Source organism: Sorghum bicolor, chromosome 5, assembly GCF_000003195.3.
Source record: "Sorghum bicolor cultivar BTx623 chromosome 5, Sorghum_bicolor_NCBIv3, whole genome shotgun sequence".
Classification (NCBI taxonomy): Eukaryota; Viridiplantae; Streptophyta; class Magnoliopsida; order Poales; family Poaceae; genus Sorghum; species Sorghum bicolor.
Window position 1 is genome coordinate 57009016 of NC_012874.2, and position 24849 is coordinate 57033864.

At 47.7% G+C, this 24849-nt stretch overlaps 1 protein-coding gene across 1 annotated transcript; it reads right to left on the bottom strand.

The window, feature by feature from the left end:
* On the bottom strand, positions 4032-6452 carry LOC8083144. The gene has a single exon (XM_002450786.2). The coding sequence runs from the start codon at positions 6450-6452 to the stop codon at positions 4032-4034; it is 2421 nt and encodes an 806-aa protein (XP_002450831.2).

A 24849-nucleotide genomic window follows, 5' to 3' on the forward strand; every position in this document is an offset into this window, starting at 1 on the left:
GTTTGATCTAAGTCTAGTTAATTGAGGGATAACAAATGAGAATGTCTGAGTTGTTGTATATTTTGTTCCTAGTGACACTGAAATTCTATATATTTATCTTTTGAAAAAACACAAAAATATCACATGATGATTTTCTATATGACAAAGCTTGAATTCTCACCAGAGCCATACATGTTATTTAGGCTAGAAAAACTTAACATATATGCTGCATGCTTTTGGATTGAGTTTTGTCAAGCTTTGTTGATGCCTTATGAAGAACGAACCAGTTGCTGCAAAAGTACAATGTTGAGGAAGATCCGACAGATCCGGCTTCTCCTCTGCTCTCCTCTTCTCTCTCCCTATTTTCTAGATTACAACTAGAACTAGAACTAGATGAACTAGAACTAGATGAACTAGAGGGATCCTCTCTGCTTGGATGAATAATTGAAACCCTAGCGTTGATTCTGTAGAAGAGATATCCTCTCTAGGGGCCAGGGGGCCTGCTTATATAGCCCCTCTAAATGAATGTGGGCCATCGGATCAAACCGACCTTAATCGCATGGTTTTCATTAATCCTTTAGGTCGGTGGAGCATAATCCACGAGGCGGAGCCTGATTGGCTCCTGTAGGAGGGCGGGTGCCCTGCCCCCGGGTCCGCTCGGCCTCCCGTTCATTCCCGTGGCTTCTAGAGTCTTCTAGATGATAGAAGATTGCCGCACACGTTAATATCTCTATGTAAACCCAACGTGTGGGCCTTTCCTCCGTATTTCCTGATAACCCCCTGCAGAAATAGATAAACACCATAACTCGTGGAATTCTGTCAGATAAAACCCTAAGTCTGGGTGTTAGTTGAATTTGGATCATTTTCTTTATTTATTTGATGATTATATTTGGTACTTAAGTACCGTCAACATCCTACTCTGGGGTAGTCACAATCATGCCATTCCATTAGATCCACCCAGAAATGTTCTACTCCTACTCTAGGAGTGAACACAAAAACATGTTTTTAGGTTTTCCACCCATGAAATAAATGCTCTAAATTCTTGTTGGTATGCCCCTAAAAGTTTTGTTGCAGAAAAGAGACATGGGACTATGAAAAAGTTATTCATAAAAAATAGTTGAGAAAAACTGAACAAGTGTCCGAGATATGCAAAACAATGGGTACTTTGATGCCCACCTGAATAAAGAAGAGATGAATAAGATAGCCTATGTTCTCTAGCAAGAGTTGTCAAATTACAAGAGAGAGATACATTTTCAAGGAGCAAAGCAGAATTAGGTTAGCCATATATCCAAACACATGCACATCTTGATTTGATTATCTAACTTAACTCTCTTTGGATCCATTATTTGACTTTATAATATATGTTTTGCAAGTAGGCTCTAGCTTTCTCCATACTAATGATCTCCACATAAGATTTAGTAGTAGGAAGAGAAAAGGCATAACATCTTTTTTGCCTTGGTGAGGATCCATAAATACCACATATATTGAGAGATTTGAGAATCTCTAAGTTTTATTTTTTTAAAACTTAAAAAAGCTCCAAAACAATAGTGAAACAAAGAGCTTGAGACATAGTGCTTGACTTGATTGTTCTATCTTTCAATTGCTCAAGACCCAAGTGAAGGCTATGAAGCCCAATGGTTAAGTGTAATATGGGTAAGTTTGCAGGTCAGATCAGTTTTTCTAATCCGGAGGAGAATTTTGTTTGAAAGCATTTGTACTTTTTAAGCATGAACACATTGAAGCAACTCCTGATCCAAGTTTGCTAAGTTTAAGTTTGCTAAGGGACGACTAGCAAAAGGGTAAGCTTGGGGGAGCTTGTTGAAAGTAGTTGACGTCATCATTCCATAGTTAAGTAAACATGCATAGGGACATATTTTAGATCACCAATAAAGGTTTATGTTGCAAACTAATAGATTCCATGAGTTTTGGTGAATTATTATTTTCTGCAAAATATATCCAAGAAACAGCCAAGGAGGATCTATTTGTCAAATAAAACAACAAATTATTTCATCAAATATATGTGGGAAGGCTCTCGAAGGCAAAAGAAGACAAAACACTAATGATGAGCCCAAAAGGCCGCCATAGTGGGCTGGCCGGCCCTGCCCTCTCTCACCTCCTGCTTCTACAAGCTTCCTCCACCACCTTTAAAGATGCATCTAAGTTGTGCCTTAATTTGGTTTGATGCAACAACTCATGTTCATCCCATCAGGCTATATAATCAGACCCTTGCCCCTCACTAGAGCTATCCTGAAACCCTAATTCATATTCTTCTTTGAGGATCAAGAGAGGGGTCCATTGGAAGGATCTACATCCTAGAGCTAGCCATCAAGAAAAGATTAGATCTCCATAGGGTCTAGTCTTATGGATAGAAATGAAGAGATAGAGAGTGAGGGAAGAGTTCGGAGGAGGTTTCGGCCTGCCAGTGCTCCCTCCATGGCTTGTACTTCAACAGACCCAAGTTCTACTTGAGGTTGTCTTCGAGATTTCTCTGGTAATCAACTTTTGATTTAAGTTTACTTTGTTTATATTGTTCAATTGTTTGACTCTTTTTGAGTGCTTTATTAATGTAGCTAGAGGGAGTAGAGTGTTAATCTTAAGTGTAGGCGTGGTGCTTGGGCTTAGGTTAACCGTAAAAGTCCCTATTTTCTGATTTTCCGTGGCATTTTTTGGGTGTGACAGACCCGTTGATTCCCCTGTAGTCCACATCCCGTTAGTAGGATTGATAGGTTTTATGGTGCTTGTTGATATGAAATTTCATATATTCTTTATAAGACATCCGCCAAAGTTTGACAATATAAAACATAGTTTACCAAGTCAGAAGTAGAGGACCCATAGTTATCCTTTATATGCTCGTATTTATCCTAACCTTGTTGCTACTCTTAGTTATCATAAATCTCTACATAGTTATCACTTCTTCTATTGAGTTAGATCGTAGTTAATATCACATGTTTACCTATGGATACGATTTTTAAAATCTCCGGATAAAAGCTGCAACGGTATCCGTACGCTTACAGATCTTTCTCGTTTATTTTGCATGCGTTAAAAAATACAAATATATAGGCCCACTCACACCCCATGCTGCTCACGCCCCAATAGCAAAGGGCTGCACGTGTGCCGCTGGTGGAAGGGGTGGAAGCTGCAAAGAGAAGGTATAGGGAAAGACCTATGAGGGGAGGTCCGTACACGCCCCACTGGCAGATGCTAGAAGAAGTGCATCAATGGAGATGGTGGGAGGAAGAAAGGGCAATATGTTAGATCTAGCTAAACTTTATCAGTGAGCTAAAGTTTAGATGGGGTGCATCCAAATAGATCCTATATATGTATGACAGAACAACACTTTTTTGGGTTCAAATGAAGCAATGCAACCACACGACATAAAATAAAACAGAAGGATAAGCAACATTCCAAATTAAATATGGTAGTTGCTAAAATTTTGGTGCCTGAATTTTGGATTCCCTTCACATGAACGTTATTGCATAAATTTTATGTTAAAATTGCAGTTTTAGCGCGTTATAGTTTATGTAGGAATAATCTTCATTTTTTGAATGTGACAATAAAAAACCCGATAGACAAAATTACAAATATGACAAAATGTAACATATGTTGAAATTGACCATTCACAATTTTATTTCTATATATAGTTAGACAAGGATAAATAAATTAATATTTTGTATAACACAGTAGTGACAATTAACAAATTATAAACAAATCACATGTGAATAATACGTGGCTGTGCGCCTGTGCCACACGACACACGACCAGCCTCTCGCCTAAAGTAATTCAAATTTTTAGGCACATGATGTTTAGAAAAAAGTTTAGAAATAAAGCAAACAATGGTCAACCATATTCATATGAGAAAGTCTAGTTATATCCGTGGACAGATTTTGTGTGATTAAATTTATCAGATCTTTTTGAGTGCAATCCAGTAGTGATAATTATAGCATAAATCCTAAAATACAATCAAACTTATATAGAAATATGACGGGTATAGTATATCAAACAAATCAGTCATTAGATAAATAGCAAAAGTCTGTATGTATATATTGGATCGATCAAACAGTACTCGGAGCAGGTGGATGCTGCTGCTGCTCCTCCTCCTCCTCCTCCTCCGGCCGGGCAATGCCGGTGTGGGTGGTGATCGCCCAGAGCACGGTGATGAGCTCAGCGCCCTGTGCCAGCACCTCCTTGTGCGACTTGACGTGCAGCTCGCCGGCCGTGGGCGCCGCGTACACCACCACCTCCGTCCACAGCTCGCCCAGCAGCCTCCACACGGCCTCCCGGGCGCCATCCTTGTACTTTCCGATCAGCACCTTCCCCAGCCTCGCCCCCTTCTCTAGCACCGTCATCGTCGTCCCCGCCGAGGTGGAGCGGCGCCCGCCGATCTCCATCAGCTTGGCGCACCACGCGGCCTCCCCGCCACCGTAGTACCCACACCACCCCATCTCCTTGGTGAGCTCCTTCTTCATCTCCTTGAACAGGACCTCCGTCCCGTTCTTTTCGTCGGGGAGGAGCTCCGGGAGGAAGGCCACCAGGTAGGCGCAGTACCGCGACAGGGCCATCGCGGCCGTGCGCCCAGGCTCTGGCGGCGCGTGCTGCTGCCGCCACGCGCACCTCGCCTCCAGCATCGCCGTGGCGACGTGCCACGTCAGCATCACCTCAGCGACGCCGCCGCCGCACGCCCACGCGAGCTCGTCGGACCGTACGCACGCGCGGTGCTCGTCTTTGTACAGCGCCGCCGTGCCGTTGGTGAGCGCGGCGCCACGGCTGCCGACTCTGGCGAGGCGCTCCATGATGAGCGTCTTGGCCTCGCTGGGGACGGCCGTGCTCGGCAGCGGCGGCGGCAGCGGCAGGCGGCCGAGGAACCAGAGCAGGGAGAACTGCTTGATGGCGAGGGCGGGGTGGTTAAGGGTGTTCTTCACCAGGAGGACGCCGGGGATGACCCGGCGGAGGACGCCGGCCTCGGCGCGCCACTCGTGGCCGGAGGTGTGGTTGCACAGCAGCGACACCATGAACCAGTTGGAGAAGAGAAACACCACGTACTCGGAGACCTCCTCGTAGGCGACGGCGAGGGCGAGCAGGACGGTGGTGGAGAGGTCGATGGCGCAGAAGAGGAACGTGGTGGACTTGCGCACCCTGCCCAGCACGTACCGCGCCGTCGGCAGCACGTTGCCGGACGTGAAGAAGTTGTCGCACCGGAGGCTGTGCACGGCGTAGGCCACGTCGCCGTTGCCGGAGAGGACGAGCACGAGGAGGCACAGCGCCAGGACTACCACGGGGAACAGCACGTAGTTGTGCGCGAAGAAGAAGGGGCTGGCGAACACCACGGGGACCACGGAGTGGTAGTTCTCGCACAGGAATTGGACCTCGTCGGTGAACACCTGGAAGGCGTGCTCGCCGGCGCAGTAGCCCGAGCCTGCAGGCTCCTCCAGCAGGCCATGGAAGATGAGGCGGTGGCAGTCGGCGGCCTCGGCGCCGCTGATGGGGTACCCCTCCAGCCTCCGGCGGAGCAGCTTGAAGAGCGCGAAGGAGAGGCAGAGCCTCTTGAGCCTCGGCTCGCTCGAGAGCAGCGGGTCGTCGGAGTCGGCAAGCCTCCATACCCTGCCGACCGTGACGATGGCGGACGAGTCGCCGCCGGCTGTGGCCGCCGTCTCATCTTCGAGCTCCAGCTCGAGTTTGTGCCTGTCGAGCTTGTAGCCCTTGGGGCCGGCCTTGTTCTTGTCGATCAACTCCTCTTCGCCCATGACGGCGTAGTTGCAGTGCTTGAGAAGCTCCGTGCCACGACGATGATGCTGCTCCTGTTGGAGCTCCAGCATCGGCCGGATGTAGGCGGCGACGACCTGGGGGTTCTTGCCGTAGGCGAAGGAGCGCTTGCCCACCTCGATGGCCACCGACCTCTGCACGAACTTGGCAGCCACGAAGACCCAGAGCATTCCATACAGGGCCTTCTTGCCGGCGCTCCTCAGGTTGAAGAAGACGAGGCCGCCGAGCCAGACGACCCCGGTGGCGCGTTGCACCATGGCCGAGTATCCCTCCGTGCCGCCGCCGCCGCCGGCGGTGAGCAGGATCGCCTCCACCTTCTTGCGGAGGAGCTCCACGAGGAGCATCCACATGAGGATGATCCGGGCCCGCACCGACAGGTCCTCCACCACCTGCTTGCTGGCGGCGCTCGTCCTCTTGGCCTCGGAGAAGAGGTACGACATAGCCGGGAGGAAGAGGGACAGCGCGGCGGAGAAGAAGAGGCGGATGCTCGGGTTGAGCGTGGCGCTAACGGCGGTGTGGCGGCTGAAGATGTTGAGTACGACGAAGAGCACGGCGAGAGCGAACATGACCACGGAGGTGGCCACCAGCGGGGCCTCGTTCCCACGCAGATCGGCCTCAGCGTAGAAGGTGGTGAGGTTGTAAACCAACAGCGGCACTGTTTTGCTAGTAGCGCTAGTGCCGCAGGAACTTGACATGCTGCCGTCGAACAACATCTTCGAAACACCCTACAACTACTAGCACCAGCTGCACCTCGTACCAGATGATGATGATGATGTACGTGGCGGCAGGGAGCGAGCTAGCTAGCTTGGTTTTCGTTCCATGACCCAAATATGGTACTGGTACTGTCACTTACATGCATGCCTGCATATATATACACGAAGCAACTATAAATGAAAGCACAGACTAGACGCTTCCCTTTTGTCTTTTATTCCTTGCTTGCGCTAGTTACTTACAATCAGCAAAGAATATCATACTCCTGTATAAAGCGAAAGAGCACTGAGCATCACTGCTGAGTCCCCTCCACCTGCTTGCGAAGAAACAAATCACCATACCGGGTCCATTTCCGAAACCTCAGATCCAAGAAAGAGATCGATCTACTCATATGCCATCTTGGATGATATACCTGAGGAGCTTTAATAAATCGATCCTGCGCGCGTTCCTTATCATTCTTTAAACACAGCTACATACATTGATGCAATTAAGAAGGCTATTTTCCAATCGGATTCATCAAATTGATGTTGTTTTCAGGACGTCTACCGATCTTAAGTGTTAAATTAAAATCCAATCGCTCAGATTTGTCTGCCACTGTTCTTCTTGTTGGTGTAGATGAGTCTTTGAATCTCTCCTCACTGGACAGCCATGTCGGGTCAAGCGAGAAACGAACATGTGTTTTGGCCTTTGGCCTTAGCACCATCTCACAACCATCATGCCAAGGAGACCTCTAAAGTGCCTTGTCCAGAGAGTCAGACGCGCGCAATGTGCCGTCCACCTCCATGCCGCATTTGGGAGAAATATCTTACTTGGATTTTTTTGGCAAGCCCTTAATCTCTAGGCCACCTAGCTACCTTTAGGACATAGGTCGATTTGTTATCACCACACTACAAGGCCGGTGATGACTCTCTAGGCCAGATGCTCCTGTGAGTCAACCCCAGGGGGACCAAACGATGGGTGTTCATGCTTAGAACTAGACTTCCCCTTTAGTCTTCATGCTTCGCTCCATCAATCGATCAAGATCACCAATGGAGGGTTGATGTTGTCCAACTTCTTGTATCGTTGTCATTCAAGAGATCAGGTCCTATTCTATTCTCCTAAGTGAGTTCAACAAAGCTTCCCTCAGTGTTCTCTCCTCTACCGTCGATAACACTCTCCTTTATGACGGGACCAAGACTTCCATTCTTGAGAAAGCTATCGACACACCTGACGCCACTCTTCATTCGATTTAGGAGTTGCTTGAACAGGATGCATGGCAAGCACCACACTCCCCAAAGACTGTCACTAATAAACTTGCCAAACACAACAACATAGATTTATATTTGGGGCCATTGCCCATGTGTGTGTTATTTGCTCTATGTCTTGTTTTGGGGAAGGAGGATTCAAACCCCCGTGCCTTGGCCTCCACCCTTGGAGGTTTGCCAATAGCCTACAAGTTGGACGCACTTACTTATGAATTGCACTGCTTCCTATAGACTAGTCTAATGTGTGGGACTGCGAATGTTCATTGTTTCACTCTTACGAAATCACTTGCAATCCACGAGGATTTGCTAGCATCGGCTAGATCTAAAGGAGAGGTTATCCTTTCATGGGACACATCTTCAATTGATCCCCTAAGGTATGAATTAGGGTTTCTAGGACAGCTCCAAGGAGGAGGGTAGGGGTCTTATTATATAACCCAGAGGGATGAACGTGAGCCCTTGGATCAAACCGACTTAACCGATGGCTTAGATGCATCCTCCGAGGCAGCAGAGGAAGTTTCTAGAAGCTGGAGGTGAGGTAGCGTCGCGGCATGTTGTCCGACATGAGCCTTGTGTAACGTCCCGCCTCCACGAGGCGAGGCCCGCTTACATCAGGTAGTTTTTCTAGGATAGGCTTAGATGCATCCTCAAAGGCAGCAGAGGATGTTTCTAGAAGCTAGAGGCGAGGCAGCATCATGGCAGGCTACTCGGCATGAGCCTTGTGTAACGTCCCGCCTCCACGAGGCAAGGCCCGCTTACATCAATCAGTTTTTCTAGGACAGGCTTATATGCATCCTCGGAGGTAGCATAGGAAGTTTCTAGAAGCTGGAGGCATGACAGCGCCATGGCAGGCTGCTCGGCACGAGCCTTGTGTAACGTCCTGTGTCCACGAGGCGAGGCCCGCTTACATCAGACAACTTTTCTAGGACATAGACTACGCCCACCGACCAACAACAATCTTTTCTACATATTTTGTCCTCACTCGTGCGCACTCAAGAAGAACTTTCCGGTCGGTCACCCATCCCTAAAATTCTCTAGGCCACACATGCTTAACTTTAGTGTTCTTTAGAGATGGACTTCTAGAAAATAAGTTGTAACTTGTTGGTGTGAGTATCCTATTAATCTTATTAAGCCCTGGACCGGGATGTTACATCCTCACCCCTTAAGAGACTGACGTCCTCATCGGTTAACCCCAAGCTAGGAACGTCCTCTCTTGGCCACATCCGTGTGTCTAGTGCCAGCGCATGTGCCATGCTTTCTACCACATAGACTACCCTCACAGACCAACAGTAGTCTTTTCTACGCACTTTATCCTCACTCGTGCGCCCCAGGAAGAACTTCCCGGTCAATCACTCGTCCATAAATTTCTCTAGGCCAAGCATATTTATCTTTAGAGTTTTTTAGAGATAGGCTTTTGGAAAATAAGTTGCAACTTGTTGGTATGAGTATCCTATTAATCCTATTAAGTCTTGAGGGATGTTACACCTTGGGCCGGCCCCCCCAATATGGGGTCCATTCGGGCCTATCTTCGGTGACATGCCTTCTTGAATGTTCTAGAGCCTTCGCTCCCACGTTGCTTTCACTTTGGATTTGATATCTTTTGATTCTGCACAACAAATATAGCAAATGATAGGTCTATTTTGATCGTCCCTATGAGCTCTTTGCAATAGTGCACTCCAATTCATTATTTGAGATACTTTTATTTTGTGTAAATTTTAGATATCCTGCAAGACAAGTGAGAGCACCAAAACTCGTGAAACTTGTTAGAATCAAACCCTACAACTATACTCTGTGAATAATTTCATATCAATTTATGCAATAATTGATGATTATATTTAGTGTTCAATGATTGTCAACACTCCTTCCCCATGTGGGATGCCTCGACGAGCTCTAGTGGGTGTAGCTCTTCGCTGGTGGCCATGGCCCACTGCTCAGCTTCGACATCGAGGTTCACAACCTACAGACCATCGTGGGGGCAATGAGTTTGGCCCGCAAGTTAGAGCTCCAGGAGTAGTACATAGCGGCACCCTCCCTGCCCCCCCAAGCCACTCCTCGAGGCCTACTTCCTATGCCCACCCTGCGCCTCGCCCTTCCAGCACTCCCCACAACAACATCATCACCAGCCGTCGTCACGGTGGAGGGCAGGCCGATCAAGCACCTCTCTACAACCGAATAGGAGGAGCGCCACCACCTCGCTCGCTACTACAACTGTGATGAGAAGTTTGTTCATGGTCACAACTGGGTGTGCAGGCAGTTGCTCCTACTAGATGGTGCCGCGGCCACCAAGGAGGAGTCTCCCTTCTTCTCCCTTCATGCCATCATGGGCATCCATTTCAGCGACACCATGCAGCTCAATGTCAACCTTGGCGGTACATCGCTCCTCGCGATATTGGACTCGGGGTCTATGCACAACTTCATCTCCGAGTCCGTGGCATAGCTGTTGACACCATTTTTGGGCACGTGTCTAGGATGGCAGGATAGGGTGGCGGTACGATGCGGGTTGCTGATGAGGATGGTTGCCGATGAGGGAGAGGTTGAATGTGACTAAGTCCACAGGCAGTAATATGGTGCTGATGGCTGGATAAAAAGGTCTACCGATGACTATGGCAAGGGGATTGCCGATGATGCGAAGGAGGAGTCCGGAAGCTGCCAGTTGTCATGTGGAGGAGTTTCGGTTTGTCACGAAGGATAGTTTTATTATTTCCTTAATTATTTGCATCGTTTTGTATACGGATTCCGTGTAATTTGGAATTCGAATTCTAATCGTGTCTGGTTGTAGCTCTTTGAGCAGGGTATAAATATAAACCCTAGGACCTTGTAATAATAAAAATCAAGAAATCAATCAAACACACGTTTTTACTCATATTCCAGCATCTACTTTTCGACGACTTCGTCATACTTTTTTCTTTTTATTACGAGTTCTTAGGAATTCGTCGACTTAAGCTCGGCGTGTTCTCGAGTTCCGCGTGAGTACCTCTTAGCCGTGACATCCGGGCGCATCGCTGTTGTCAGGACTGAAGTACTCGAGTTATCACCTTTGCCGATAGCAAGGTCAAATCGGCTGGCACGCCTTAACGTTTGAATCGGGTATTAGCCCTTTGTGTTTGCAGATCAGTTTTGCATCAACACATCTTTTGGCACGCCCAGTGGGACAGATTCAAGATCAAGATCAACATGTCGATCTCTGACCTCGATCAAGAGAACGTCATCCCCGTGACGGAGGCCAACCTCAAGGATGAGCAAAAGCAAGCTATTGCCCAAGCCATGGAAGAGTTCAAGCAGCAATGCCTGAGGTCTTTCAGCATAAACAGGAGCGGCGAAGTGGTCCAGAAAGATGCACTGCCGGCACCACGGCAGGTCACCTTGGACGCCAATCCTGGCAAGCTTCAAGATATGGTTGACAATGCCATCAATCGAGCGTTGATTAACCAAGCTGGTGTACTGTCTAATACGGTTTTCAACGCCGTGGCAAGAACTTTCAAGGAAGGACAAATCCCGCCAGATTATGTGGGGCCCTCCCATCATCAGCCAACGACACCAGAGGTCACGGCTCCATCGGCTGCCTTGACGAATGCAAGTGCACAGTCTGCCGTCCCTCCAAGTACATTGGGGACTACTGGTGCACTATCTATGCCGATGGCAACCAACCCACAAATTTCAGTTGGGCAGCATAAACTGACAACAGATATGTTGGCATCGGCAATGTCAGGGTTGACTCTTCCTCCCAACTGGTGGGGTTATGGTATGCCTCCAGAGTTGACGCCGGGAACATCACAAATAACTGACATGAGGGGCAAAACTCCTATGACATCGGCACCTCCCAATGCGCCGGTGAACCAGAGTCCTCGGTATACCACAACTACTACTGCAAGGCCTCACACTGGGAATCCTTAAGATTCAATGTTTCAGATGCCCAACGCATCGGCAGAGTCAATGCTCATGCAACAGAGGCCTATGGCCCAGTCGGGGTATGTCAATTCAACGACGGTACCCAATTACCAATCATCGGCAGCACCTATGCCGATGAACGCTAATAATGGATGGCTTGGACAGCAAGCCTTTCCACAATCGCCCCAGCAGGGTTATCAGACTACAGGGTTCCAGCAAGGGCAGGTCTATCCCGGGTTCCAAGGTCAGGGGATTCCCAACCAGCCAATAAATTTTGGACAGCAACTCGGAGGACAGCCAATCGGTGGACAGCAGTTTGGTGGTCCGCAGATTGGAGGACAGGTGACCAATACAATGTTCCATGCAGGTCACGTCCCGAACAGACACGTGGAGGTTCGCCACCAAGTGCCAGATCCGCAGCCGCCTCATCGGCAAGATGCCGATGCGTATTGGGCCGATAAGATTGCTGAAGTAATGAGGGAACAATTTGGGATAAAACCCAAAGTCAACACTTATTCTTATCGGACACCGTATCCTCCAGCGTATGATTTGATCCCGCTTCCACATCGGTACAAGGTACCAGATTTTACAAAGTTTTCCGGACAGGACGACACGTCAACCATGGAGCATGTCAACAGGTTCATTATTCAATGTGGAGAGGCTGGTAACAGGGACGAATTGAGGGTTCGTCTATTTTCATCATCATTGTCTGGATCGGCCTTTACTTGGTTCATATCATTACCTCCCAACTCAGTAATTACTTGGGCCGATCTAGAGAAGCAATTCCACAAATACTTCTCCTCGGGGGTTCATGAGAAGAAGATCACCGACTTGGTCAAGTTGAGGCAACGTAATGATGAGTCGGTTGAGGGATTTGTGCAGAGAATACGAGAGGTCAAGAATAAATGCTATAGCCTGGTTCTGGATGATCGGCAGCTAGCCGATTTGGCTTTCCAGGGTTTGTTGCCACATATCAGGGATAAGTATGCCTCTCAGGAGTTCGAAAGTTTAAGTCATTTGGTGCAGAGGATATCTGATCAAGACATCAAGCCTTTCGAGCCTAAGAGGGCATGGAATAAGAAAGTGTCATTTGTTGATGAAGCAACAAGCTCAGATTCCGATGAGGAACCAGTAATCGGTTTGGCAGAGTGGGTAAAAAACAAGAAGCCGATGTCTTGTCCTTTTGGGCAGAAGGAACCAGAGAAGTTTGCCTTTGACACCGCCAAGGCCGATAGGATATTTGACTTTCTACTTCAGGAAGGTCAAATCAAACTGTCACCTAACCATGTGATCCCATCGGCAGAAGAGTTGAAGAGGATGAGATATTGCAAGTGGCATAATGCAACTTCACATGACACCAACGAGTGCAAAGTATTCAGACAGCAGCTGCAATCGGCTATAGAGTCAGGGAGAATCAAGTTTGACAGTTCCAAAGCCCAGAAGCCGATGAAGATAGACCAACATCCTTTCCCGACAAACATGTTGGATGCTAAGGGGGAGGCTAAGGTCTTAACGTCGGAGACAGCTGAGAAGAGTGCATCGGTAGATCCTCAGCATCAAGTTACTACTGCCGATGCAAGAAGTAAGGGCTTAGTCCAGGAAGGAACTAGCTCAGGAAGGCTTCCTCGATCTGGTATCGTCATAACTCATAGGAGGCCTCGAGAAAAATGGCAACAACGGGAAGATCGGTATCGGCGCCAGCAGGAAGATTATCAACGGGAAGAAGAAAGACGCCGACAGGAGTGGAATCGGCACAGGGATCATTGGAATTGCCCATTCTTCATCCATTGTTGGGAGGAAAATATCAAGCTTCCTACTGTCAGAGACTGCCCTGAATGCAACGGTTATGATCGGTACGATAGGAACGATCGGCGTTATCATGATGATGAACGGCGAGCTAATGGGCCGATCAGAGGAAGGGTGTCAGTTCATGACCGGCTGGGGGGCAGATTCAGTGGGCACAACAGACTTAGTGACCGTGTCCAGTATTTTCCCAGGAACCAAGAGGAGCTCGAAGGAATGGCTGATGCACGGGTTCCCGATGAATTCATATTTTGCAGGGATGCTAACACGCATCGCATGGAGTCAAGGGAGAACCGACGCCCGACGGCAAGGCAAAGACCACTTCCTCCATGGTGCCCTCGAGGATTAACCAAGACACAGAAAAGGAGATTGCAACGAGAAAGGCAAGAGGAGCTAAACAAGGGAGAGAACTCTCGAAGTCGGCAGCCGTCAGACATTAAGAGGGAAGGTCCATCGGCAGGCGTCAACATGGTCTTCATGTTGCCGATGGAGTTTCTTGCACCAGCCAGTGACGATGAGTTGGAATTTTCTAATCAGATAGCTCAGTTGGCTCTGGATCCGATGACGGCTATCTTTGAGAAACCTGCCGATGACGAGAGGCAGCATCTTAAAGCTTTGTTCCTCAAAGGAAGGGTTGATGGGCAGCCAATGACCAAGATCCTAGTTGATGGTGGAGCTGCTATTAATATTATGCCGTATGTAGTATATCGGAAGCTTGGGAAAGGGGATCAAGATTTGACCAAGACCGATATGATGCTCAAAGACTTTGAAGGAAACGTGTCTCCAGTCAAGGGGGCGATATGTGCAGAGTTGACCATCGGCAGCAAAACCTTGCCGACAACTTTTTTCGTGATCAGCGGAAAAGGTGCCTACAATTTATTATTGGGGAGAGATTGGATTCATGCCAATTGTTGTGTCCCATCTACAATGCATCAGTGCTTGGTTCAGTGGGTAGGTGACAAGATTGAGATCGTCCCAGGAGATTCTTCTTATGTTATCGCATCGGCAGAAGCGGATACTTACGAAAGGACCAGGTGCATTTTAGGAGAAGTTTGGGAGAAAGATTTTCTCAAAGTTGCCGATTATGAGATTCCACCGATCCAAGCAGTCGGTTCTGACGACGGTTTTTAATGGATAGATTCGCCGATGATGGAAAATTAGGCCAGGGATTCACATCGGCCGATGATTTGGTAGAAGTAGATATAGGTAGCGGTGATAAGCCTAGGCCTACTTTTATTAGTGCTAAATTAGATCCTGAGTGTAAGCGACAATTGATTAGTTTGTTAAAGGAAAATAAAGATTGCTTTGCTTGGGATTATACAGAGATGCCTGGTTTAGACCGATCAATTGTCGAACATCGGTTACCCATCAAGTCTGGATTTCGGCCACATCAGCAACCAGCCCGCCGATGTAATCCTAACATTCTACCTGATATTAAGGCCGAAATCACTAAACTTATTGAAGCTAAGTTTATTCGGCAGTGTCGGTATGCCGAATGGATTTCCAATGTTGTTCCGGTTTACAAGAAGAACGGGAAGCTTCGGGTGTGCATTGATTTCAGGAATCTCAATAAAGCTACACCGATGGATGGATACCCAATGCCTGTCGCCGATCTACTGGTTGATGCTGCGGCTGGCCATCGGGTCATCAGCTTCATGGATGGTAATGCAGGTTACAATCAAATATTCATGGCAGAGGAGGATATTCCAAAAACCGCATTCAGGTGTCCTGGTCATGTTGGACTATTTGAATGGATAGTCATGACTTTTGGGTTAAAGAATGCTGGTGCTACTTATCAAAGGGCTATGAATTTTATATTTCATGAGTTCATCGGCAAGCTCGTAGAGATTTATATTGATGATGTGGTGGTTAAGTCTGAAGATTTCTCAAAGCATCTTGCCGATTTACGAAAAGTGTTGGAGTGCACAAGGAAGCATGGATTGAAGATGAATCCCAACAAGTGTGCATTTGGCGTATCGGCAGAGCAGTTTCTTGGTTTCATGGTACATCAGAGGGGTATTGAAATTAGTCGAAGATCTATTGATGCCATCAATAAAATAGTGGCCCCTACCAATAAAACCGAGCTCCAATCCTTGATCGGCAAGGTGAATTTTATCAGAAGATTTATATCGAATTTATCTGGGAGGATTCGTGCTTTCAGTCCTCTTCTTAAATTGAAAGCCGATCAAGAGTTTGTTTGGGGAGAAGAACAGCAGTTGGCTCTGGATGAAATCAAGAAGTATCTAGTAAATCCTCCAGTTTTAGTTCCACCTCAACAAGGGAAGCCCTTCAAATTGTATTTATCTACCGATGGATCGGTTATCGGTTCAGCTTTAGTTCAAGAATTTGAAGGGAAAGAGAGGGTAATTTATTATTTGAGTAGGAGGTTGATTGATGCTGAAACCAGGTATTCGGCCATTGAGAAACTGTGCTTATGCTTATATTTTTCATGTATCAAGCTGAGACATTACCTGTTATCGGCCGAATGTGCTGTTGTTTGCAAAGATGACGTGGTCCAATACATGCTATCTATGCCGATTATGAGTGGTAGGATCGGTAAATGGATTTTAGCGCTGTCGGAGATCGATTTGCGTTACGAATCGGCTAAGACAGTCAAAGGGCAGATTATGGCCGATTTTGTGACTCAGCATTGCGGTCTAGTGGAAACCTTGGAAATTGCACCCTGGACGCTCTTCTTTGATGGATCTACCTGTGACCGGGGGGCAGGAATCGGCATTGTATTAGTTTCTCCTAAGGGGAGGAAGTATGAGTTTTCCTTGCCGATTGTTGCTACATCAACAAATAATCAGGCTGAGTATCAAGCTCTGATCAAGGGATTGGAGTTGTTAAGAGAAGTTCGTGCTGATGCTGTTGAAATATTCGGGGATTCTATGTTGGTTATAAATCAATTGGCCGGAAGCTATGAATGCCGAAGTGAAGTTCTCATAACCTATTTCGAGAGAAGTATGCAACTGTTAAAGGAATTCAAGGACTTCCGATTGGAGCATGTTCCCCGATTGCATAATGAAGACGCTAATCGGTTAGCTCAGCATGCCTCGGGATATCAGCCAATGATTAATGCGACATCGGCAGTCGGTGCCGGTGATTGGAGGAAAGAAATTATTGATTATCTAAAAGATCCATCCAAAAAAGTTGAAAGACGGGTTCGATTTCAGGCAACCAAGTATGTGCTCCTTGAAAATGAATTGTATTATCGAACTATCGACGGAATTCTTCTCCGATGCTTGGGTGATGATGAAGCCAGAAGTTTGATGGGGGAAATCCATGAAGGAGTGTGTGGAGCGCATCAGTCAGCTTTTAAGATGAAGTGGATGATTCGAAGGAATGGATATTTTTGGCCAACCATACTTGAAGATTGTTTTAAATATTTCAAGGGATGTCAAGGTTGTCAAAAGTTCGGTAATATCCAGAGAGCACCCGCATCGGCTATGAATCCTATAATAAAACCTTGGCCGTTCCGGGGATGGGCCATCGATCTGATCGGCCAGATTTATCCACCATCTAGCAAAGGGCATAAGTTCATTCTAGTTGCCACTGACTATTTCACTAAGTGGGTCGAAGCTATTCCTTTGAAGAAAGTCACATCGGCCAATATGATTGATTTTGTGAAGGAGCATATTATTTACCGATTTGGGATTCCCCAAACGATTACTACCGATCAGGGCACCATGTTCACGTCGGGGGAGTTCGATGAATTCGCAATCGGTATGGGAATTAAAGTGTTGAATTCTTCTCCTTATTATGCTCAAGCCAATGGGCAGGCCAAAGCGTCTAACAAAGGAATTATCAAGCTTATTAAACGAAAGATTGAAGAAAATCCTAGGCGGTGGCATACATCATTAAATGAAGCATTGTGGTCTTATCGGATGGCTCGTCATGGATCGACCAAGGTATCACCCTATCAATTGGTGTATGGACATGATGCCGTGTTGCCTTGGGAAATTAAGGCTGGATCTAGGCGATTATCTTTTCAAGATCAATTAACTTCCGACAATTATGCCACTTTGATGACCGATGAATTGGATGATCTAGCAGGGCATCGGTTAAAAGCTTTAATGAGTATAGAAGAAAATAAGAAAAGAGTTGCTAGATGGTATGATAAGAAAGTGAAGGCTAAAGAGTTTGCCGATGGGGATTTGGTATGGAAATTAATTTTACCAGTTGGGACCAAAAGCTCGAAGTTTGGAAAGTGGTCTCCTAATTGGGAGGGTCCTTATCGGATAAGTCGATCGGCTCCTGGTAATGCCTACATTCTAGAAACCCTCGAAGGAATTGAATTTCCCAGAGCATTAAACGGCAAATATTTAAAGAAGTACTACCCCAGTATATGGGTCGATGCATAAAAGTTTAGGTGCCGATAACACTCCTATCGGCTGGAGCCAAATGCTTGCCGATAACACTCCTATCGGCTGGAGCCAAATGCTTGGGGACAGAACTTGGTGTTTCAAAAGTTTAGGCGCCGATAACAGTCCTATCGGCTAGACTAAAAGTTGAGGAAGCAGGAAAGCGTAGATACAATGCCGATGGAAACTCTATGTGTTAAGCAGCGACTGGATAGCCGATATAGCACGTAGCCGAATTTGGTTGGCTGCTTCTATCTCCTTGATGTCATCATCGGCAGAACCTTCTATCGGCTTTAGCTTCTTCTTCAGTTGGAGTGCCTTGCGACCATGAACATTTCGCTCGTGCTCAAGAAGCCTGATGGTCTCTGGCAATTGGTTCTCTTCCTGTTGGGCTTGGGATAAGGCGTTCTCCACTTCCTTGAGTTCCGCCAACAGGGATTCTCTTCTTGCCGATAGATCGGATATCTTCTGCTTCAGCGCATCTCCTGAAGATTTCAGGATACCGATGTTCTCGTGCTTCTCATCGGTCAGGAGTTTCTCTTTCCTCATTTCATCGGAGAGTTGAGTTTGAGCGGCTCTATCGGCAAGACGCCGAGAAGCTCTCTGGTACTGCAGCTGGCGACTCTCCAGATGAGCGGCTTGGAACAGGATTTCTTCGACGTCGGCTGGGATTTGGCCTCTGAGAGTTCTGAACAGGGTCTTGGTAGGGTCGGAGTCATCGACCAAATGCGCTGTATCCTGGTGAAGGAGAACTGACAATTCTTCCAGCCTGGCCCTGGTCTTTGCCGATGTAATGCCAACTGTCTGGGAAGAACTTGCTTCTTCGCCTTCTTCTTCAGAGAGATCGATGGCGAAGGAAAACAGGCTATCAGGAGAATCTTGTTCCTGGGAGGGAAAGCAAGGTTAGCTCATATTCGGAGAATCGGCAAATGGTGCTGGCGGTAAACAGTGACTTACTTGCTTCAAGGCGATCTCTTGCCTTGGACTGGGAGGTGCTGATGGAGCTGCGGACTGACCGGCCAAAGATGCCGATGGAACTGCAGGTTGATCGGCTAAGGTTGCCGATGGGACGATATCGATTGAAAGAAGACAAGAAAGGTTATGAGACTAAATGAGAATGAGTTCATCGGCAACGGTATTGTTAAAGTATGTTACCTGGAGAGGGAACAACGGTTGTCTGAATCAGGAGAGCCGCCGGTGATATAATTGGACCCACCGGACCAGTTGCTTGTTCACCCACATCAACTGATGTACTTTCTGTTTGAGGCTCTTCCTGCTGGGATTCTTCCATCTGTGGTGCATCCTGCATTGGTTGGGGAGATGGCGCTTGCTGTGTCTGGACTTCTGGAGAAGAAGGAGAAGACTCTACTGGGATTGGAGATACTGGAGGAGGAGGGGGAGCTGCCACTTTTGGCGTTTCGTTTCGGCCCTGGTGCTCTTGACACCCTTCCTCTTTGGTTGGCTGGACTGGGTGGCATCGGCACCTTGAAGTGTGACCTTTGCCGATGCACTGGTTTGCTGCAATAACGAACAAGGGTTTGTAAGCATAAATAAAGCCGATATAAAGATAGTCAGCGTAAAAGATAAAGATTTGACAAATTGCCTTGAAAGCCCGCGCCAGAGTAGGAGCAGCTACCGTTGGTGATGTCTGGGTTCTCCTGGTAGTAACTTTCCTGAGGCGCGCACCTCGATGCACGATGGAAGCCAGAGTGGGAGCATTGTGGCCGATTGAGGAAATCGGGCCTGATGGAAACAAGTCAATCGGCTTGCCACTCCTGCTAACCAATGGAGGAATATTGTCAACCTGCAAAAGGAATACAAGGGTAAGCTGCCGATAGAAGTAATAGTGAGAAAATGAAACGTTAGTTTGAGTTACTTACAGTGTCATCGGGAACTTCGTATTCGGGGTCAATCATGCCGCGGTATGAAAGTGCCGATCTGCAGAATAGATGCTCTTTCCATTCTGCCCACCATAACTTGTATGCCTGAGTGATAAAAGCAGCCGGAACCCATTCTGACAGATCTACATCTACATCGGCGTTTGGTGGTAGTTGGGCTACTCGAGTCCACTCAAGAAGGTTGTTGATGGTTTCTCTGGGTTTTATTACATCGGCATAAGGAAGTGCAATCGGCAACTGGCCGAAAGCTAACTGGCGAGCTAATGCCGATGGATTGTAAAATTCGTAAGTCTGGGGAGAAGTTTTCGTGCTACCGAAGAAATTCACTGGAATGGCTCTGGGAGTCACAATTGCCATCATCGCCTCATTGTCCCTGTCGAGAGCTTCATCAAATGGATTGAAGGTCAGAGGGAGCATGCTATCTGGGTCATCATAAGCCAGCCATGGTCGTTCATCTCTGGCCAGACCCTCATACAGAGTCTCGAAGAATCGGCCGATCTGATCCGGATTGTTCCCTAAACCGGGTAAGACTATAACGGCTTCGCCAAAGTTCAAGGGGGCACGCGTTGCCGATTCCTCTTCACCCAACACATGATTTTCGGCTATATCTCTTGGGAAGTGCTGTGAGAACAAGTTGAAATCAAGGCGCTTATGCAGGTGCAGATTGAGCCACATATTAATAAACCACCAGGGGCCTCCCAAGTTGCCGATGGATTGGCCAAGCAGGAGTTTCTGGGCTACCTGATGAAGAAGGTGGTAAACAGCGCTGAGCAAATATCGGCCGAGAGGAAATTGGCCACCGTTAGCCAGTCTTTCTGCTGCCGATAGATAGACAGAAGTCGGTCCTGCCGATCGACCACATAATACAAACTTGTCCAGCCACATGTTCAGAAAGGTGGTTTGCTCCTTTATGGTGACAGGCCCTCTCCCGCGGTACTTCTGGATGTACCCTGACCAACCGCCGATAGCGCGAGTCTCCACTTTGGCACTGGGGGCAGTATCAAAAAAGTGGGTGCTATCGGCAGAAGATATATCTAGCCCAGTGAGCATGGCTACATCGGCAAGGGTAGGAGAAGCAGGGCCGTGGCCAAAAACAAAAGCATTGAGAGTGTCTGACCAAAAGTAGGATGCAGCTATCAGCAGTGACTCGTTCCTGTGCATATCGGCAATGGATAGCCTAATGCATTGGGCTAGCTTCCTCTCACCCCACTGGACTTCATAAGAATTGCTGACCCTCAAGAACCAGTCTTTCCACCCTACGGTAGGGCTGGGCCAAGAGCGAAAAGTGTCTTTCCATAGATCTACAGAAAAGTTTTCAGCCCTAAAGGGGATTCTATTGGTTTCTGCGTTGATAAGATTGGTTGGATCTGAATCCCCTAGAGGACCGAGACATTGAAGGTGTGGTTGATCGGTGGGGATGACAATTTTATTGGACAACTCCTAGTGATTTTGGGGGAATAAAAATACAAAGAAAAAGGAAAAGGGGAATATTCAGTAAGATGAATCGCGGATGAATAGGAATATACACAGAAGATGAGATGGAAGTCTGACCTCAGGGACGACGAAGCCAATGGCCATCTTGTCGTGAAGAGGACGTTGGAGGGCACCGGAGTTGATGAAGAGGAGTGCTTGTCGGAGATCTTGAAGGTTGTAAATGGCGCCGCCGCTGGAAAAGTAAAGTTGGATAGTAGAATGGTGTGATGGGGGAGGAGTACCCAAGAAGGAACTATTTATAGGACAAGATGGGCAAGGGCAAATCCGACTTATCTCTTTGCCGCATCCGAGAAGCCCGAGGGTACTCAGGTGGATATGGTAACTGTTCGCACGGTAATCCAGGGATTGTGCAGGTGATTTGACGGGAAGCGGTCATTATCTGAAGATATTTTACTGTGCGAGATCTCCTGGTCGGTCCATCGGCGATATTCTATAACGGTCATCTTGCCGATGGGCGGATAGAGGGGAGGTAACCGTTTTTGCGAATATCCTGGTCAGAGCATCGGCAGATCTTTGTAACGGTATTGTTGCCGATGTACGACCAAGAAAGATGCCCGTTTAGGAAGTTGGGGATTTCGAGGAATCTGCGGAGGATTAGGATCAGAGTTGTCCAGATTGAGGTTGTCGGTTACCAGATTAGGAGCATTAATTGCGGAGAAGGCATCATTACTGCAGAGAATTTCGGAGCATTAATAGTTTTATACTCCGAAACTGGGGGGCATGTGTTGACACCATTTTTGGGCACGTGTCTAGGACGGCAGGATAGGGTGGCGGTACGATGCGGGTTGCTGATGAGGATGGTTGCCGATGAGGGAGAGGTTGAATGTGACTAAGTCCACAGGCAGTAATATGGTGCCGATGGCTGGATAAAAAGGTCTACCGATGACTATGGCAAGGGGATTGTCGATGATGCGAAGGAGGAGTCCGGAAGCTGCCAGTTGTCATGTGGAGGAGTTTCGGTTTGTCACGAAGGATAGTTTTATTATTTCCTTAATTATTTGCATCGTTTTGTATACAGATTCCGTGTAATTTGGAATTCGAATTCTAATCATGTCTGGTTGTAGCTCTTTGAGCAGGGTATAAATATAAACCCTAGGACCTTGTAATAATAAAAATCAAGAAATCAATCAAACACACGTTTTTACTCATATTCCAGCATCTACTTTTCGATGACTTCGTCATACTTTTTTCTTTTTATTACGAGTTCTTAGGAATTCGTCGACTTAAGCTCGGCGTGTTCTCGAGTTCCGCGTGAGTACCTCTTAGTCGTGACATCCGGGCGCATCGCTGTTGTCAGGACTGAAGTACTCGAGTTATCACCTTTGCCGATAGCAAGGTCAAATCGGCTGGCACGCCTTAACGTTTGAATCGGGTATTAGCCCTTTGTGTTTGCAGATCAGTTTTGCATCAACAATAGCGCACCAGCCTTCCCTTACAATGTCACCCTAGGCTCATGTTTACGGTGGCCAACGTCGAACATGTCTCCTGTTGGGCATCATCCATAGGGCCGTGGTCACAATCCATAGTGACGCTAGGCCCTGTCCTCTAGGATTTTAGCGCCGAGACAATGACGTTCCACCGACAGGGCCTGCCGCTCTATTGGTAGGGGGTTCGGGGACCCGAGGCATCCACCCTCTGTACCACTACGACGACCCCATCCCTACTAGACGAACTCCTCACATCCTTTGCCAACATCTTTGAGGAACTGCATGGTCTACCACCGCTCTGATCCCATGTCCATGGCATCACCCTCGTCCTCAGTTCACAGCCAGTCAAGGTGCGTCCCTATCACTACTTGATGACACACAAGGACAAGTTAGAACACTAGTGCGCCACGATGTTGGTGCAAGGGCTCATCCACCAGAGCTTCTCAGCATTCTCCTCACTCGTCCTCCTCGTTAAGAAAGCCAACAACTCGTGGTGGTTCTATGTTGACTACCGTGCCTTGAATGCCATCATCGTCACGGACGCCTTTCCCATACCCATCGTGGATGAGCTGCTTGATGAGCTCCATGGTGCCAAGTTCTTCACCATGCTTGAACTGTGTTTGGGTTATCATCAGGTCCACATGCAGCCCAATGACATCAACAAGACTGTGTTTCAGACCCATGGCAACCTGTATGAGTTTCTGGTCATGTCGTTTAGGCTGTGCAATGCGTCGATGACATTTCAGGCCCTAATGAACAACATGTTGCGGTCTTATGTGCATCACTTTGTCCATGTGTTTTTTGATGACATTTTAATCTATAGTGCATCATGGGCTTATCATCTTCACCACCTATGGACCATCTTTGCCATGCTGCAATAGCACCACCTCTTCGTCAAGTGCTCTAAATGTGCTTTTGACGAGCGTTCAATCACCTACTTGGAGCAAGTCATCTCCGACGCTGGCGTCACCATGGACCCAACCAAGGTTCAGGACGTCTGTGATTAGCCCCAACCACCCCGATCAGCTCATGCAATGCGGGCGTTCTTGGGCCTTGCGGCCTACTACCACAAATTCATCCATGACTACGGTGTTGAAAGAGCATCTAGGCCCCCAATGATTTCGGTGATTAATTACAATGTTGATTACTGTAACTAACGTGTGTTTTGCAGAGGCAAAGTCATTAGCGAGGTCATGGTAATAGGTACTCGATGAACAGGGACGTACATGTCTACTTAATAGTGGAAATCGTTTCGGTTTTCAAAGGATGGATGGACATCGTCAAGACTAGACTAGGTCTAAGTGACATATGGTGAAGAAGGGCACTTAGAGTAGTTTAGGACTTTGTTTTCCTTTGACCGTACTATTAATAGGGGCTTTGATCTAGTAGCTTGACTTAGGCAAGGCTTTAGGTTTAGGTGTGGTGCACACTTGGTAAACCAAGCACTAGGCAGCTCAGAGATAGTCCTTAGATCAAGAGGAACCAACTTCGTTTTGGAATGGTCGCGTTTCAACGAAGATAGGGTGCCTAAGTAGGCACCGGACGCTCTGTGAGTGCGTCCGGTGAGGTCCTTTAGCTTGTGGAGTGCTCGGTGCCTAGGGTTAGGCACTGAACTCTAGGACCGGACTCACCGGGTAGCGTCCGGTCCTAAACCCAGGGAGGTTGTAAACTTCCCCCGAGCACCGGACGCCAGCACCAGACTCACTGGGTAGCGTCCAGTCTTAAACTCAGGGAGGTTGCAAACTTCCCCAGAGCACCGGACGGTGGCATCGGATGCTGGGAAGTAGCGTCCGGTGACCTGTCAGAGGCAGGTACAGTTAGCCGTTAGGTGTCACCGGACGCTCGGTGCAGAGCGTCCGATGCAACATCAACAGCGTCCGGTGACTCCGTTTTCAGTGGAAAACGGTTGGCCGACCCTTGGACTTTGTGGGGTGTATTTATACTCCTCCACCTCGTTCATGAGAGCTCTCTTGCCCATTTGTTCAGCAGAGAAACACCTTGTGGTGAAAGAGAGAAGCAAGAGCCTAGAGAGGATTAAGATTTGAGAGATTTCTTGTGAGAATCCTTCTCTACTTGAATTCCAAGAGTCAAGTGTGCATCCACCACTCTCTAGTGCCTTGTTTGGGTCAAGTGAGAGTTCATTGCTTGTTACTCTTGGTGATCGCCATCACCTAGACGGTTCGGTGGTGATTGGAGACACGAAGACCGCCCGAAGTTATTGTGGGTGGCTCGTGTCAAGCTTGTGAGCGGTTTTGGGCGATTCACCGCGACAGAGTGTCGAAGA

Coding starts and splice junctions, on each gene's coding strand:
- LOC8083144 (XM_002450786.2), bottom strand. CDS start 6,452: ATGTTGTTCGACGGCAGCATGTCAAGTTCCTGCGGCACTAGCGCTACT.